Source organism: Leucopleurus acutus (genome assembly GCF_964270905.1).
Source record: "Leucopleurus acutus genome assembly, chromosome: 7".
Classification (NCBI taxonomy): Eukaryota; Metazoa; Chordata; class Mammalia; order Artiodactyla; family Delphinidae; genus Leucopleurus; species Leucopleurus acutus.
Genome location: NC_139150.1, coordinates 12,804,394 through 12,819,276, shown reverse-complemented (window position 1 = coordinate 12,819,276; position 14,883 = coordinate 12,804,394). Strand labels below are relative to the sequence as shown.

The 14,883-nt window shown below is 47.9% G+C and overlaps 1 protein-coding gene across 2 annotated transcripts in view; it reads right to left on the bottom strand.

Annotated features, from left to right (window-relative positions):
* TTLL11 (tubulin tyrosine ligase like 11) overlaps positions 1 to 14,883 on the bottom strand; it is a gene marked incomplete at its 3' end in the record, with an annotated part of 247,285 nt that overhangs the window by 41,993 nt on the left and 190,409 nt on the right. For both annotated transcript variants that reach the window (XM_082843642.1, XM_082843641.1), the window contains one exon: positions 821 to 1,072. In XM_082843642.1, the coding sequence (XP_082699768.1) occupies positions 821 to 1,072 (252 nt within the window). The remainder of the gene's footprint in view (positions 1 to 820; positions 1,073 to 14,883) is intronic.

The window sequence follows — 14,883 nt, the reverse complement described above, 5'->3', positions numbered from 1 at the left end:
ACTAATGATGAGAAAAACAATAGCAACACGGGATGCTGGCTGGTAGTTCCTCTGAGGTGTATAACATACAATCCTAGGGTATTGATAGTTTCATCTCCATTTTATAGGACCACTGAGGTTCAGAGACTGTCATTAACTTGCCCAAGGTCACACAGCTAGTAAGTGCTCCTGTACTGCCCCAAAGTATCCCAGAGGGTAGAGGCAAGTTAATGAATAATCTTGGGAGATTAAGTGGCAATGGCTTATTTCGCAGGCTGTGGCAAAAACACAATTTCTTTGTCTCATGTTTTATCTTTAAAATTCATGCAAATTTTGTACTATATTCTATAATATAACCACATTATTTTTATATTAGAACAAATGTATTAAATTATTTATCAACTGAATTATTCAACTTTTCTCTCCTGGAATTGACACTTTGGAAGATGTGGCTTGTGTCTCTGCTGTGGCTTCATAAAAGCTCAGCACTCAGCCACGTACCACTGGGAGAGCATCACCCCAGTTTTAGAAGCACGAGGTCTGTCTGAGTCCAAGGGGCAATTATTCATATATGAATAAGGACCTAGCTCAGGGTAGCGCAGAACTGTTTTCTAACCACAAACATAATGTTGTGAATACTGTCACATCCGTAACATTCATTAATTCATTCAACAAACAAGAGTCTACTATGTGCCAGGCCCAGTGCCAGCTGCTGGGCCAATCCAACCCCAAGTGGGGCCGTGATCTGGCATCACAGATTCTCCCAGGCGCAGTCAGAGAGACGGGACCAGCCAGATGTGGGGCTGGTCTCCACCCTGCCAGAGGAGCTGGTCTCACTGACCTTATGAAGGTACGAAAGCCTGTTGGTCCCAACTTCATTGTCCCCTTGATACCCAGGAACCGGATAAACAGGTTTGCCATCCTGTCCACCAGGCGCAGGTAGTTGAACTGCTTTGCATACTTGGGGAACACCTGCTTGAGGCAGATGGAGGGCAGGTGGGCTTCGGGATGGGCGCTGCCTGCCGAGGCACTGGCCAGATCGCTCTCAGAAGGCTCTTCCTTTGAGGCTAACGGCTTCCCAAGCTGCTGAGACCTGCAGCACACAAGGAGTTAATGATAGAACCAACACTTAGAGTGGGCTTTACAGCACGCAGATTGCTTTCCCTTGCAAACTCTCCTTTCCTTTAGATTTATAGCAACCTGCAGGGGGGGTGTATTATTACTATTCTTAATGTACAAACCAGAGAACTGACCTCAAAGAAGTGACCTGCCCAAGCTCACACGGCTAGGGCGTGGCAAAGCCAGAACTTGAACCCAGGACAGAGCCGGGACTAGAGACTTACACTGCCTCCGTTCTACCATCCTGGCTTCCCAATATGGACAATTTCCTTTTCCGTACTCATGACTGAAGAGAATACTCTATTATGAAGCAGTCTGGGTTTGATTTCAAACTCCTACTTATGGGTAGTAATTGAATAATTAAGAAATACAAAAATCTCATTGAGGGCTGGCAAGAAGCCACCGACAGTTCAGTGAACCATATGCGAAGATACAGCAGTCACCCAATTCTAGGAACAGGCACAACGGGAGTTTGTGGCTTAACTATTTTCTTGTTTGGAACTCGTACCAAAAAAATGATCGTACTGTTGTCATTCCTGTCTGGATATTTTCTTCGGAAATTATCCTGATACTCGAGAAAGTTCACAGCCACTAACTCTCAGATATGCACCTCCAGCTGGAATGTTCTTCTCACCTCCAGACACACAGATCCAGCTATCACCTGTTCACCCTCCAGGGTGACCCGCGGGAACCTCACACCGACATGACCATTTCCCCTCACCCCAAATCCACACTCCCTGTCTCCTCGAATGTCAGCACCATCTGTCAGTGACCCAAGCAGGAAACATCTGCATGTTTCCAACCCCTCCTCTCCCTCTGTCTCCACAGCATCCTTAATGTTCCCTGGAACCCACTCCACTCTCCCCCTGCCCTGGCCTTGTCTGCTCTCTCCTGGACTCTAACAATGGGGTCTCCCGCCTCCGGCCTTTCCCATCCACAGACCCATCCTCCACATGGCACCTGAGGTGCCCTTTTAAAGCAGACCTGGCTGGGATGCGCACTTCCTACAGTTCTTTGTGGTTCCTGAGTGCCTACATGATCAAGTCCATACTCCTCCCTCTGGCACGCAAGGCCCTGCCTGATACCCTCTCTGCCCCCCTTATTTCTTGTCATTGCCTTAGACACACTGTACCCGTCAAGGCCTTGACCTCTGCTGCCGCCCCAGTCACGGCCTGGCCTGGACACAGAGACCCATGCTTGCTGGACGCCCAGCCCCCTTCCACACTCAGGCCTGTCTCTGCACCTGCAGCTCACCTTGCTTTCCCGTCTCTTGTCCTGCCCATAGCGGATGAGGGGCCAGGCGTAACCCTTTCCACCTGTGTGTCCATTCCAGAGACAGAACCCTTGTAATAGGGAACGACAAATCTGACTCCACATTGAATCTGTTACTTTTATCTTAACCTTTGTGTTCTCTTGCTTTTGCTGCAAGTTCATCACTAAAGGGATGTTGCCTGTAAGCCGAAATGATGCATAATGGCTGTCTCTGGGCACCCTGCCTCCCATGTGATGAGTGTTAAGGTAAAATACCTTTGTTTAGCTCACAGGAAACCTCCTGACTAGGCCCACCTGTGAATGGCTGCAGGAAGGAAGAAATTAACACATCCCCTCTGGAGTCTGACTAACCAGGACGTTACCCCCTCCCCTTTTAGTATAAAAGAAGGCTGAATTCTAACTCCAGGAAGATGGTCCTTTGGGACGCTAGGCCACCATCTTCTCAGTCTGCTGATTTTCTGAATAAAGGCGCTATTCCTCGCCCCGACAACTTGTCTCTCTATTTATTGTCCTGTCGTGCAGCGAGCAGTACGAGCTTGGACTTGGTAACACCCTGAGCGCGGTGTGAACGGCCAGTAAGTACTGCCCAGCTGGCTAAGAGATCCAGGAAGAGAAGAGCCACATCCCATGGTGCTGAGCTCAATACCAAGGCCGTTTTCTACTCTTTTCTTTTCTTTATTAAATGGTCTCGTCCCCAGAGCTCCCACTTCCAAGCACACCGTCAGTCACCAAGCTGGGCTGTCTTGGGACCTTCATACCTGCTTGCCTCAGCCCTTGAAGACTTTCCCAGCCCTGGCTGCCTGGCACATTTCTGTTCCACTTTCAGAACCAGCTCAGCTGTTCCCTTGACCGTGCTGAAGACTGTCTTTCATGTCCCACTCCTGCCCCTTGGATTTCTTCACTCCTCTCATCAACTGCGCTGCACTTGCTTACACGCCAATCCCTCTCACTGTTTTGTGAGCTCACTGAAGGCAAGGACCACATCTTATTCAACTCTGTTTCCACAGGACCTGGCACGTATTAGGTTCTTCGGAAATGTTTCATTGAATTTGTTGAATTGGGAAAGTTTGCTTTTAATAGCAAGGTGAGCTTCAAATAAAACATCAAGGTTATGATGCTTTGTACCCACCCCATAAGCTCCCCCTCGGGAAAGAGGTTCGAGAGAGAAACAGCATACTTGACGGCCCTACCAAAATGGTCTTTTCTTTATGCTGGTCCAAGGAGCCAGCCTCCAAGAAAGAGAACCCCCTTGTGTGAATAAAAGGTCCTGTAAGTTCTGTTCATGGTTCCTTCTAAGTGGGTCTCAAAGCGAGGACAGGCAGAACCAGAGAAGCGCAACGGAAAACCTCTTCTAAAGTTCAACAATGTGGATGGTTCCGGGGAAACAAGTGCTCCCTCCTACAAAGAGGAGGGACCTTATTCCTCCGGAGAAGCACTGCATTCCCAGGGGGAGTGGGATGGAGTGGGTGCAACTTCCCTTCAGCTAAACTGGTTTTATCATCACCTCCTTGAATTTAAGACTGTAAATAAAAATCAGGTGGTTACACTTCAGATGAAATAAAATGTTTTCACATTAAGGTTATAGGAAGAAAGATGAGAAAAAAAGCAGCACTGTTCCTGGAAATTAGCTCTTAAATTCCTGGATAAGTGGCAATCACTAACTTCAAAAGCACTCATTAAGTTTTTGTTAAAGAAAAGATTTGGAAATACACAGTTTGAATACACTCCATGACAAAGCAAAGGGCTGAGAACTCTTCAATCAACAGAACCGTCCCACTTTCAGGATCTCATTCGCTCTTCACAAAACATGTGCAGTACACTGTTATTTTTATACCCCTCTTCCAGACGGAGAAACTGAGGCGCAACAAGGCGAAGCAGCTCTTTGCCCTGGCTGGACTGGAACTACACATCAGTTCTCCTAACCAGGGCTGTTTCCATCTTGCTGCCTTATTATTCCAAAGCACATCATGGTTCACACTGGGGGCTACCAAATCCAAAGGACTGTTATTTATTTTTTGTTTTTAAATAGTTTTTTAAAAATTATACTAGTAATTCATGGTCTTTGTAAGCATTCTGAGAACTGTATAAAGGAATCAGCATCATGTGTAATCCCACAATTCAGGGATCAACACTACGAATGTTTTGATTTTTTATCTATGTTTATAAGTTAGGATCACATCATGGGTAGTTTAAATCCTTTTTTCTTACACTTTACATTATATCGTAAGTGTCTTCCCGTGGCATTAAGTATGTTTTCATGAGCATAATCTCTCATGGACATATAATATTCCATATTATGCGTGAACCATAATTTAATTGGCCATTCCCTGCCAGTCAGATATTGTCTACATGGCTCGTCTTTGACTAAATAGAGTCTGGGAGCCAGTCCCCTAAGCCACGTGCTCCCTCCCAGAAACATAACATGTTAACAGCTAGCAGCAGCCTTGGAGATCATTCTGTCCAACGATGTCATCTATTTTCTTTTATTGTGGTCTACTGTACGTAACATAAAATTCACCATTTTAAAGCATGCAATGCACAATGTCGTGTAACCACCACCTCTATCTAGCTCCTAACCTTTCCACAATGATGTCATTTTAGAGAAGAAATGACTCCCAGGTAGATAGGACATTAGCACCAGTGGGTCATCTGACTGGCAGGTCATCCAAGGGGGTGGCCGTAGCTTGGGTTACCTGATGAGGGGGACCTCACCACCTCCAGGGCACCTCTCAGGCTGGGAAGGTTTTCTGCATGGCACGTCAGAGGCTGTTCTCCCTCTGGTGTCCATAGCCCACATCCCAACCCACCCTCAGAGCCTCACAGGATGGGTTTGTCTTCTCTTCTCCGTGACAGCCTCTCACCTTTCTTACTGGATGACTACCATTCCCCTTCCTTCCTGAATCCCAATTAATAACCTCAGGATGAAAAGGGCCCTCAAAGCCACAGATATTTTCATGGACCCAAAACCACAAATTCAGGCAGAAGTGGTTTTACTCAACTGGAAGAAGGCAGTAAAGATATGGCTGATATATAAGAGGAAATAAAACAAGGAGAAATGGTTATTCTGCTGGAGATAATTCCAATTATCACACTGAGATCCAAGTTATCACAAATACTGTAAAATCCTGTTTTTACCTAATAGCATTTTAATGGAAAAGTCAGACTTATGAAATAGAAGTGACTGGTAAAGAAAATATAAATCAAGCTTATTTGGGGTCCTTTGGGGTATTTTTTCTTAAATTGAATTTGGTGTGTCCCTGATTCATTAAAATAGGGGAAAGAATCCTGGAATGTTTTATCTATTCTTGTCTTTCAAATAAAATGGAGTTTTGTTTTATTAAAACTCTTGTGAAAAACCACCTACCACTATTTTGCCTGGAAAGCCTACTGTTAAGAATCACTACTATTTATCAGGGACCCACTCTGTGTCAAGCCGCTTACTATCTATATATGATCTCACTGGTTTCTCAAAACAACGCTACAAGGTAGGCAGAAACTAGTCCCATTTTACAAATTAGGAACCTGAGGCCCAGAGAACCTTAATACTTGCCCAATGTCACAAATCAATGGTGGAATCAGAATTTGTACTCCGGACTGTCTCACTACACACCCAAGGCTTAGCTCACTACGTAGCTCTTGTGCCAATTTGATTTAAATCAAACCAAAGACTTTTCTTCTGATGTACAAACTCTATATGTATATATTCTTGGGAGTTAACAAAATAGGAAGGTAGATACGGCACGTTCCAGTTTCAGAGAAGGTGCTTGAATTCTCTCAGGGAAATCATTCCCATTTTTAGTGAAGCATCCCTTCAATAATTTATTCGTTCATGAACAGTTTCTCAAGCACTTACCTGTCCCAGGGGCCTGGGCTACACAGGTGGGGTACACACAGTCCTAGCTACCCAGAAGCACATGACCCGGTGGGGGGAAGACTAGACCCATCCATAAACAATGACTGAGCCAGGTGGGAGTGGCCAGGTGAGCACCCAGAGGTGGGACCTGGAGCACATGGAAGCAGGTCGGCTTGCTGGGTCTTAGTCGTGTACGTGAAGGGGAGCAGGTACGAACGTGACCAGGAAGCCAGCTTGGGTCTGGGTCTCACAGGATCTTGGGTATCAGACAAGGGAGCTTGGATGCGGCAGTGTAGGAGATGACAAGGTTGTGGGAGATCTGGAGGAAAGGAGTGGCAAAATCAGACGCTCAGAGAAGATGAATGAATCTGCCAGCAGTGTGCATCCTGGCTCGAGGGGCAGTGGGCGATGTTAGGAAGCTACTGGAACACTCAAGCTCAGGGGTTCTGAAAGCGTGGTCCCTGGCCCAGCAGCAGCAGCATCACCTGAGGCCTTGTTAGAGAAGCACACTCTTGGCCCGACCCCAGACCTACGGCCTCAGAAGCGCTGCCTTAGCGAGCCCTGTGGGGGATTCTGACGCGGGCTGAAGGCTAAGAATCACTGGTCTCGGTGAAAGGGAGCGAAGGCCCTGGATCCTGTTCCCGGGCAATCCTGTGGCTTGACAGGAGAGCCTGGTGGGCAGCGGGAAGGCCCTGGCAAATGGAGGGAGGTAGGCAGGCTCCTTTCCCCGCCGTTTGGCCAAGACATGTTCCCCCCCAGCCCCTTGGGGGTTTCAAAGGCACATTGGCATTCCGGAAGAAACGGCCAACAATGCCCCAAAGAAGTCCCTTAAGTTAGTCCAGCAGCTAATTTAAAGAGCTGGAGGATAAAGTCACTAAAAATAAACATAACTACCATGTAGCCCGGCTCTGTCATTTGATAAATCTCTTCCATCACAGGGGCCCCATTTGCTTGATGGCAATGCTATATTGTTTGAAGAGAAGGCGATAGACGGGTGAGGCATGTGTTTCCAAAGTGATGAAGAAAGGGATTTAGTGAGGCATCTGGCTGATGCTCTAGTCCCTGTAAGACCTAGATCCGTGCTGGGTCTATTCCCACTGGCTCCCCTTCGTGCAATGTTCCTATGAACGCTCACCTGGCCGCTTCCACCTCCCTCAATCACTTTCTTCCATAGCACAGTGTCACATCAACAATAAAACACAATGGTGATGATATTGATTATGTGCCAGGAACTGCCATCTTAAAACATTTAGTCTTGATAAAATCCTACAAAGCAGGCATTATCATTACTCCCATTTTACAGATGTGGAAACCAAGGCACAAAGATACAAATTAATAGGTTGTAGACCCAGGACAGAGAGCCAGGCAGGCAGGTGCCAGTGTCCTTGTTTCTAACCACTGCACTACGGCTTCTTCTATACATGAGGAGTTATCGGGCATTAAATATCTGAGAGTCAGGTCGGTTACTCGTAACATCTCATTTGACCCTGGCAATGATCCTTATGAGTTAGGTATAATAAGTGGCTCCATTCTGCTGCTGACAAATGAGCTTCAGAGAGGTTAGGCTACTTTCCAAAGGTCACTCAGCTATTAAATGGCTGAGTGAGGATTTGAACAAGGATCTGCTTGAGTTCAAAGCCCAAGCCCTTTCCACTCCATCATGTTACAACTCAGTGTAGTTACGAAACTTCTCTGAACTCATTTTTTCCTCCTTTTCAATGGAAGAGGAGTCTCCTCCTACTTACGAGGGAGAGCGGTTGGGAGGGCACTTAGTCTAAGCCCAGCACAAAACTGCTGCATTCTTTAGGATCAAAAACACAGCCTACGTGTAGAGCATCCAGACGATTCTGCTGGGTCGGGGGGGAGTTGTAACTGACCTCAGTGTGACGATATATCTGGATGGGGCTGTTCCACTTCCACTGCCCAACAAATCAATCTCTGTTTCACAGTTTCAGGCCCACACGATCACTGAGGCACTGCGTGTCGCACGTGTGGGAATTCATGGAGGCCCCCAATGGCGGCAGCAGCAGACTCGGTCTCTGCCCCCGCCTGGGATGAATTCCCGGAGCCACCAGCCTGGATATGCCGCAAGAGCATCTACCCATCGGGCCAGGCAACGAATTAACAGAAGAACAAGCATACAGACCTAGTCTAAGGCCCCCTTTCCCGCAGACCCAGAACTCAGGCGATTTCCCAGCCGGAAGTGCCTATAGGGGTCATGTGGCCCGGCCCGCTCATCTTCCAGATGAACAAACCGGCAGCTCGTTTAACAAAGACCTCCCAAAGGGATTCTTTTCCCACAGGGCTCTCTCTGCTCTGCCCCTCTGCCCGGCGTGAGTATCTTCGCCCTGGTCCCTCTTGCTTTCTTTGTCTCTGGGCATGGGCAGTAAGAGACGGTGAAATGTACTGTCACTCAGGCAGGGGAGGGTGGGAGGAGATGCTGCCAGACAGCTCCTCCCCACAGGCGCCGGCCTGGGGAACCCGGGCGTGGGCTCTGGGGTTAGTCCAGAGCCACCGCTGGAATCCCAGCTTTGTATTCTTCAGCTGAGTGACCTCAGGCAAGTCATATAACCTCAAAGCTTCAGTATCCTCTTATATAAAATGGGAATAATAATGGTACCTAAACTATAGGACTGATGTAATTACAGAGAAAATGGATACGTGGTACTTAGCACGGTGCCCCAATTCCTGTTAGCCACTTTGGTTATAATCACCAGCATCTTTCTCTCCCATGTGTCATCATCTCGAGAGGCTCACTGTCTTGTCCCCAGCTTCAGTGGGAGAGATCGGCACACACCACCGGGAACTCAGGAGAATACAGGCTTTCTTTAACCACTTTTTGGCATTCTGCCCCACCCCCAGCCCACGTGACTAGACACTGTATTGTTCTCTTGCCCTTCGACTGCCTGTGGGCCATCTGGGGAATCTCACAGCAGGCCGCCCGGGGTCAAGACTGCACCTACCCTCTTGTCCGAACCTAAACAAATCCCCTAAATAAGTGAGTCTCATTATCTCGGGCCTCGCTGGATAACTGACCCTTATCTGAGACCCTGGTTCTCTACTGAGGATTACTGATGTCACAGAATCGTGCACAGAGGGGGATATCTGCTGCGCCCCACATAAAACAGAAGTTAAACTGAGGAGTAGAAAGGCCCTAGCAATCATCTGGTCTCATTTTCCTTCTGAAATAATATTGGGACGTCAAAGCAGAGCCACTTGCTTGAGCAGAGGCATCAAGTGAAAGATGGTGGTAGCAAGGGCAGGCCCAGTTCTGACTTCCTGTTCAGAACCTTGAAAACAGAAAGAAATAAACAAAAAAACCCGACACCACTATTGAGCTAAAACACCAGAGTGGCCAAAATTCTGATTCCGAATGAGCAGCTTCAGACGCACATCCGACCACGCCGGCCGGCACGGAGGAGAAATCTTTTTGCCCGAAGGGTTGCAGAGTCCCTGTTTAAACCCACTAAGTAGCTGGCCGCTGTCTTTCTGTGGATGACTGGGCTCGTGCTTAGTTTTTCGCTGGATCCTGGAGGAACGGTTTTCAAATGACAAGCCTGGCCTGCACGGGCTGCCCGAGGCCCGCTGGACAGGGCCTCACCCTCGGCCAGAGAGCTCGGGGCCCGGAGGGTCTGGTCGCTGCCTGCTTTGCCTGCCTTGTTGTCTACGTTCCACATTCCTCCCTCTTTTTTATAAATGCTCTTTCCCAAAGTATCCACTTGAAAAACACTCGTCCTTCAAATCTGAGATTCTGTATCACCTTTTCCAAAAAGCTTCCCATAGCTTCCAGAGTTCAACCAACCATGCTTTTCTATATAACATTCCAGGCTTTGTACGTCATCATCATTGCCGTCACCATTATTTTTTTCTCCAGAGTCGTTGTCACAATTATACCTATATGGTTATTTGTATTTGTGCAATTGTCTGTTTGATGCCTGTTTCTCTCACTGGACTGGAAGCCTGGAAGGGTGACACCTCTCTTGTTTGTTTATGACGATAACCCCTACACAGTTCCTGGCACTGTTCAGAATAACTGGTAGTGAAAATAGTCATTGTTTCAGTGAGTTCCCGTGTCCATTCTGTCAATTAGACACAATGATTGACTCCAGCTGACATCTGAGGATGCTGACGCTTTGAGAAGTTAAGTCAGCTGCGTCAGGGATAAGACCGGGACTGGAATCCAGTGGCCTCACTCCACAGGTCACATTTTTAACCCCTACGCTGCCACAGCCCTCCTTCTGGTTGCCAGAATGAATCTTTCTTCCACTTTTTTCTCTCCCAGTTACTGGGAATATACTGTCAACACTTGGGGAGAACAAAGACTTCCTAGGAGCGACAGCAAGGCACTGTCTGTGTGACGGTTGTAATTAGTGGTTGGATTAGCCCCTGTTTAACCACCTCCAAAATTAGCAGAAAAGGCCAACTTGAGCTTGCGTTGTACAGTTCTGCTAATGAAGGGATCCTTTTAATTACATCCTCAGAGCCTATCCGCAACAAAAAGCATTTTAATGCTTAAACACAGTTCTGCACCAAAGTATAGGGCTGCCTGAATCCAGACAGTAAGTGGGGAAACGCGTGCACAGAAGTCATCCTTTGCCTAGACTGTGATTCTTTTTGGCATTCAATTTCATCCAAACCCCAGTTCCTCTTCTATGGTAATCCTAATTCCCTTTTGTATACTGTGCACCCAGTGAACCCTTAGTCAGGGATTCAGTAGGCATATCCTGGTCAAATATACTCCTTCCTCCAGATTTCAGATGAAATCTGCTCGCTTTGTGAATTTCACTTGTCACTGATTCGCAGGGCGGCAGCTGGCCAATCCCTGCCGCGTGGGTGTTGAATGCAAAACAATTCTCACTGGACTCTGTCCCAGGGGCTCGTGGCATTTGCACCCGACTTTGCAAGGTGATTCTGTGGGTGTCATTCTGCATGACATTTTCACTAATGTGAGTGAGGACTCATGAGGTTGATCCCCCAGGCCTCTCTCGGGCCAGGCTGCCTGACTTTGAATTTGCAGTGGGTCAGGGAAAGGGAGTAATTCTTATTGAGCCTCCTCTGGGCTAGGAGCTCTCCCGTGTACTGATTACCCTGCTTAAGCCACGCTGAGACCTTAAGGTGGAGACACTAACATATATCCCAGAGCCATGCTTGGGTTGGAATCCTTGCCCTGTCCATAACTAGCTGATGACCTTGGGAAAGTGTCTTAATCTGCTCGTGCCTTGGTGTCTTCATCTGTATCATGGGGACGATAATTCTACCTACATCGTAGCACTGTTGTGACGATTAAATGGGCTAATGTATGTAGAGCACTTAGAATCGTACCCAGCATGCCGTAAGCACTCAAGAAGGGATAGCTCTTGTCCCTCAGACGAAGCTGAGCTCAGTACGTACTCAAGGTCACGCACCCCCTACACGGTGACCTGGGTCTGTCTGACTCGCAAGAGTCTGTTCTCTCCAGGCTTCCTGCATGAGGTTGGGCAGTGCCCGGGCTGGGGGTGGGGGGTTCTCTGCTGGCCCTCCGCTAGGAGACTGTAATCACAGCCCTCCCCAGGTGGGGCACGACCTAGAGAAAGTCCCTCTGTGCTGATCCCCTCCTGGCCTCAGGATGAGTGGCTGGCTTCTGTTTTTACTGCTCCGAACACGCTGCTCTCTCAAAGGTTACCACTGACCTCCTCGTTGCCATGGACCTCCTTGATCTTCCCCTCATTCGGCTTCTTCATAGCATCCGATGCAGTCAGCCACTCTTTTTCTGAAACTCTCCTTCTATGCCCCTGCATTCTCCTGGTGTCTTTCCATCCTCTGCTTTTCTTCCTCTGAGGACCCTTCGTGCTAGACGGTCTGCTGAGCCCCTGCCCTTGGCCCGCCTCCTGCCCTACACAGTCTCCCTGGGCGATCTCAGTTACACGTGGAGATGCTTCAGGGGTGCATGCTGTGCCTGGGGGCTTGTGTCCCACTCACCCCTTCTCACCAATAGCCAGGCCCCAATCCTGCTCATCCTGCAAAGCTCACTTCAAATGCCAGCTGGCCCTGAGCCTTCCCTGATCCCTCCTACCCAAAATACCCTCTTCTGGATTCCCCACAGCACTTCATTTGCACCTCGCTTGTGAAATGTGTCATCTTCTGAACTTATATTACGGCTATTTAAGTCTGCGGCTTCTTTCTCCCAGAGACTGTGAGTCTGCCAAAGATAGCATCCATGTTCGTTCCCCTCATAGTACTCTACATCTAATAGGTGATGCAAAAAGCAAACAGACAAAAGACACGCAGATAAACGACTGTGTAAGAACAGTATTCTTTAAGACAAATGACATGAAGAAGTCGCTGTAATTTTGCCTGAAGACAAGAAAATGGGCAGGGTGACCTCTGGGTGTCATTTTCAGCTTGAGGTTCTATAACGCCATTTTTAGGGTAATAATACAATAATAATTTATGGTAATAAGAATAATAGTCAGGACTTCCCTGGTGGCGCAGTGGTTAAGAATCTGCCTACCAATGCAGGGGACACGGGTTTGAGCCCTGGTCTGGGAAGATCCCACGTGCTGGGGAGCAACTAAGCCCGTGAGCCACAACTACTGAGCCTACGTGCCACAACTACAGAAAGAAAGAAAGAAAGAAAGAAAGAGGAAGGAAGGAAGGAAGGAAGGAAGGAAGGAAGGAAGGAAGGAAGGAAGGAAGGATAGTTGGCAAGTTTAAAAAAAAAAAGAAGAATAGTCCTTCTGGTTCCACTCCTTACTAAGGGTATGGCTTTGGGAAAGTGGCTCTATCACTTAGCCTCCGTTACTGTTCTGGAAAATGGAGATGGACAATAGAACCCCGATCGCAGGGGTATGGAGGGATTCAATGGAAGGACATAAAACAAGGGGCTAGCATCCTGGCCAGAGCTTAGTAAGTGAGAAAGCAATGGTAGCGGTTATCATTCATTCGATGTGTATTTATCGAACACCCCCCTCAAAAATCATGCACATGGGGTCGGAGCAAGCCCAGCCTCCTCCAGGAAGATTTAACTGCCTCCTCCAACCCACAACACTTTTTTCCTCCAAGAACTTTGGTCCTAACAAAATTAGATTTTAAAAAATGTGGCTAATAAATTAGGCATGCATATTAGAAATCAGGTCCAGAGAGAAAGTCTAACTTTTTTCTTTATGCAATTTGAATTCCCCCAGCATAGAGTTGTTGTCAACATCCATTAAAGTATTTAATTTATCTTGTCATTGCCTGATTCCCCAAGCAGGCATCCAGACAGTTTACAGTGGCGTTTCTCACAGAAGTATTAAATGTTTAGTTATCGTGGTACGTTTTTTAGACGATGTCTCCCTGATGGCTCTAGAGACTCCGGAGAGCTCGTGTAAGTTCAAGTACAAGGTTAAGGCGGGGCGGCAGAATGGCAAGAGTTGTAGGGATTATGCAGCAAGCAGGTCTGGGTTTGAGCTCCGACACGGTCACTTGCCAGCTGAGTGACCTTGGGGAAGGCACTTAACCTCTCTGAGCATCAGTTTCCTCATCTGCAAAACGTGACAATAATACCAATGCACAGGGTTGCAGTGAGCACTAAGTGTAACACCGCATATAAAGAAGCTCGTATAATGCCAGAGAAATCACTGGTCCTCGATAAAAGGCAGCTGAAAAATTCCAGCGATTTGGAGACACACAGCCTGGGGTCTAGAGGCCACAGTGCCCACCCACCACCCCTCCCCGAGGAGCAGGGTGCTTGTCATGTCATAATGGCCAGAACCACCGTGTCCTGACGCTTTCTCCTTTCACAGTGGTCTCTCCAGATGCCCATTCAAATAAATTAATCTCCCCATTTGACCACCTCACCTGGTGGGAGTGAAAGGTTTCCATGCCAACGGGAAGGTGCTGGGGCACCCCTTCCCCAAGAAAGAAAACAAAAGAGTCTGTCACTTAGTTTCCCTGAAACTAAGAGCTGAAGTCAGAGCTGGCCTCTTCCTTGGTCGTCATGGCAACGTTGAGTGACCTACCCCGTCGCAGCAGAAGCGCTCCACAAGGCTCGTGAGAGAAGTGCTCTGCTTGCTTTTCCAAAAAACAAAAACCGTGGCGAAAGCTTCCACCCCTCGCCAGGGAATGGAGAAATTCCAGTTTTTATTATATGGTTCATTTGGTGACGATGAATAGAGTCCACCATCAAGGCCACTTCAAACCTGGTGAACGAGCAGTTACTGCTTCCTCAGCCACAACACAGAGGTAGGAAGGGTGCCCTTGTGCCTCTCCTGTCGTGCTCAGGATCTGGGGAGACGTGGCTGAGGCCCATACCTGATGCCCCTTGCTACCGTTTGGTGCACAGTCTCTGCAGCAATTTCCCATCCATGATCTAATGCAACCTGGGCAACAGCTTGGGGAGAAGAAAGCGGCGCGCCCACTTTGCTGGCCGGAAAATGGAGTGCTGTGACCACAAACCAAAGCGTGTGGACACAACGTTCATTTTCCCTTTTCTGGTTCGCCCTCTGCCCTCCACCCCCTCCCCCGCACCGGCAAAAGGCTTAATCTCTGACAGCACTTGAACTTGCCAAACATGTTCAATTCTTTCCTTCACTCTTAAGCTCTGTGTAGCTTTTAAAAGTCACCTTCTAAGTCCAACGCCTGCCAGTCAGATCTACCCAGATATCCCCCTGGCCCCCAAGCTCAAGACAATTTATTCCCAG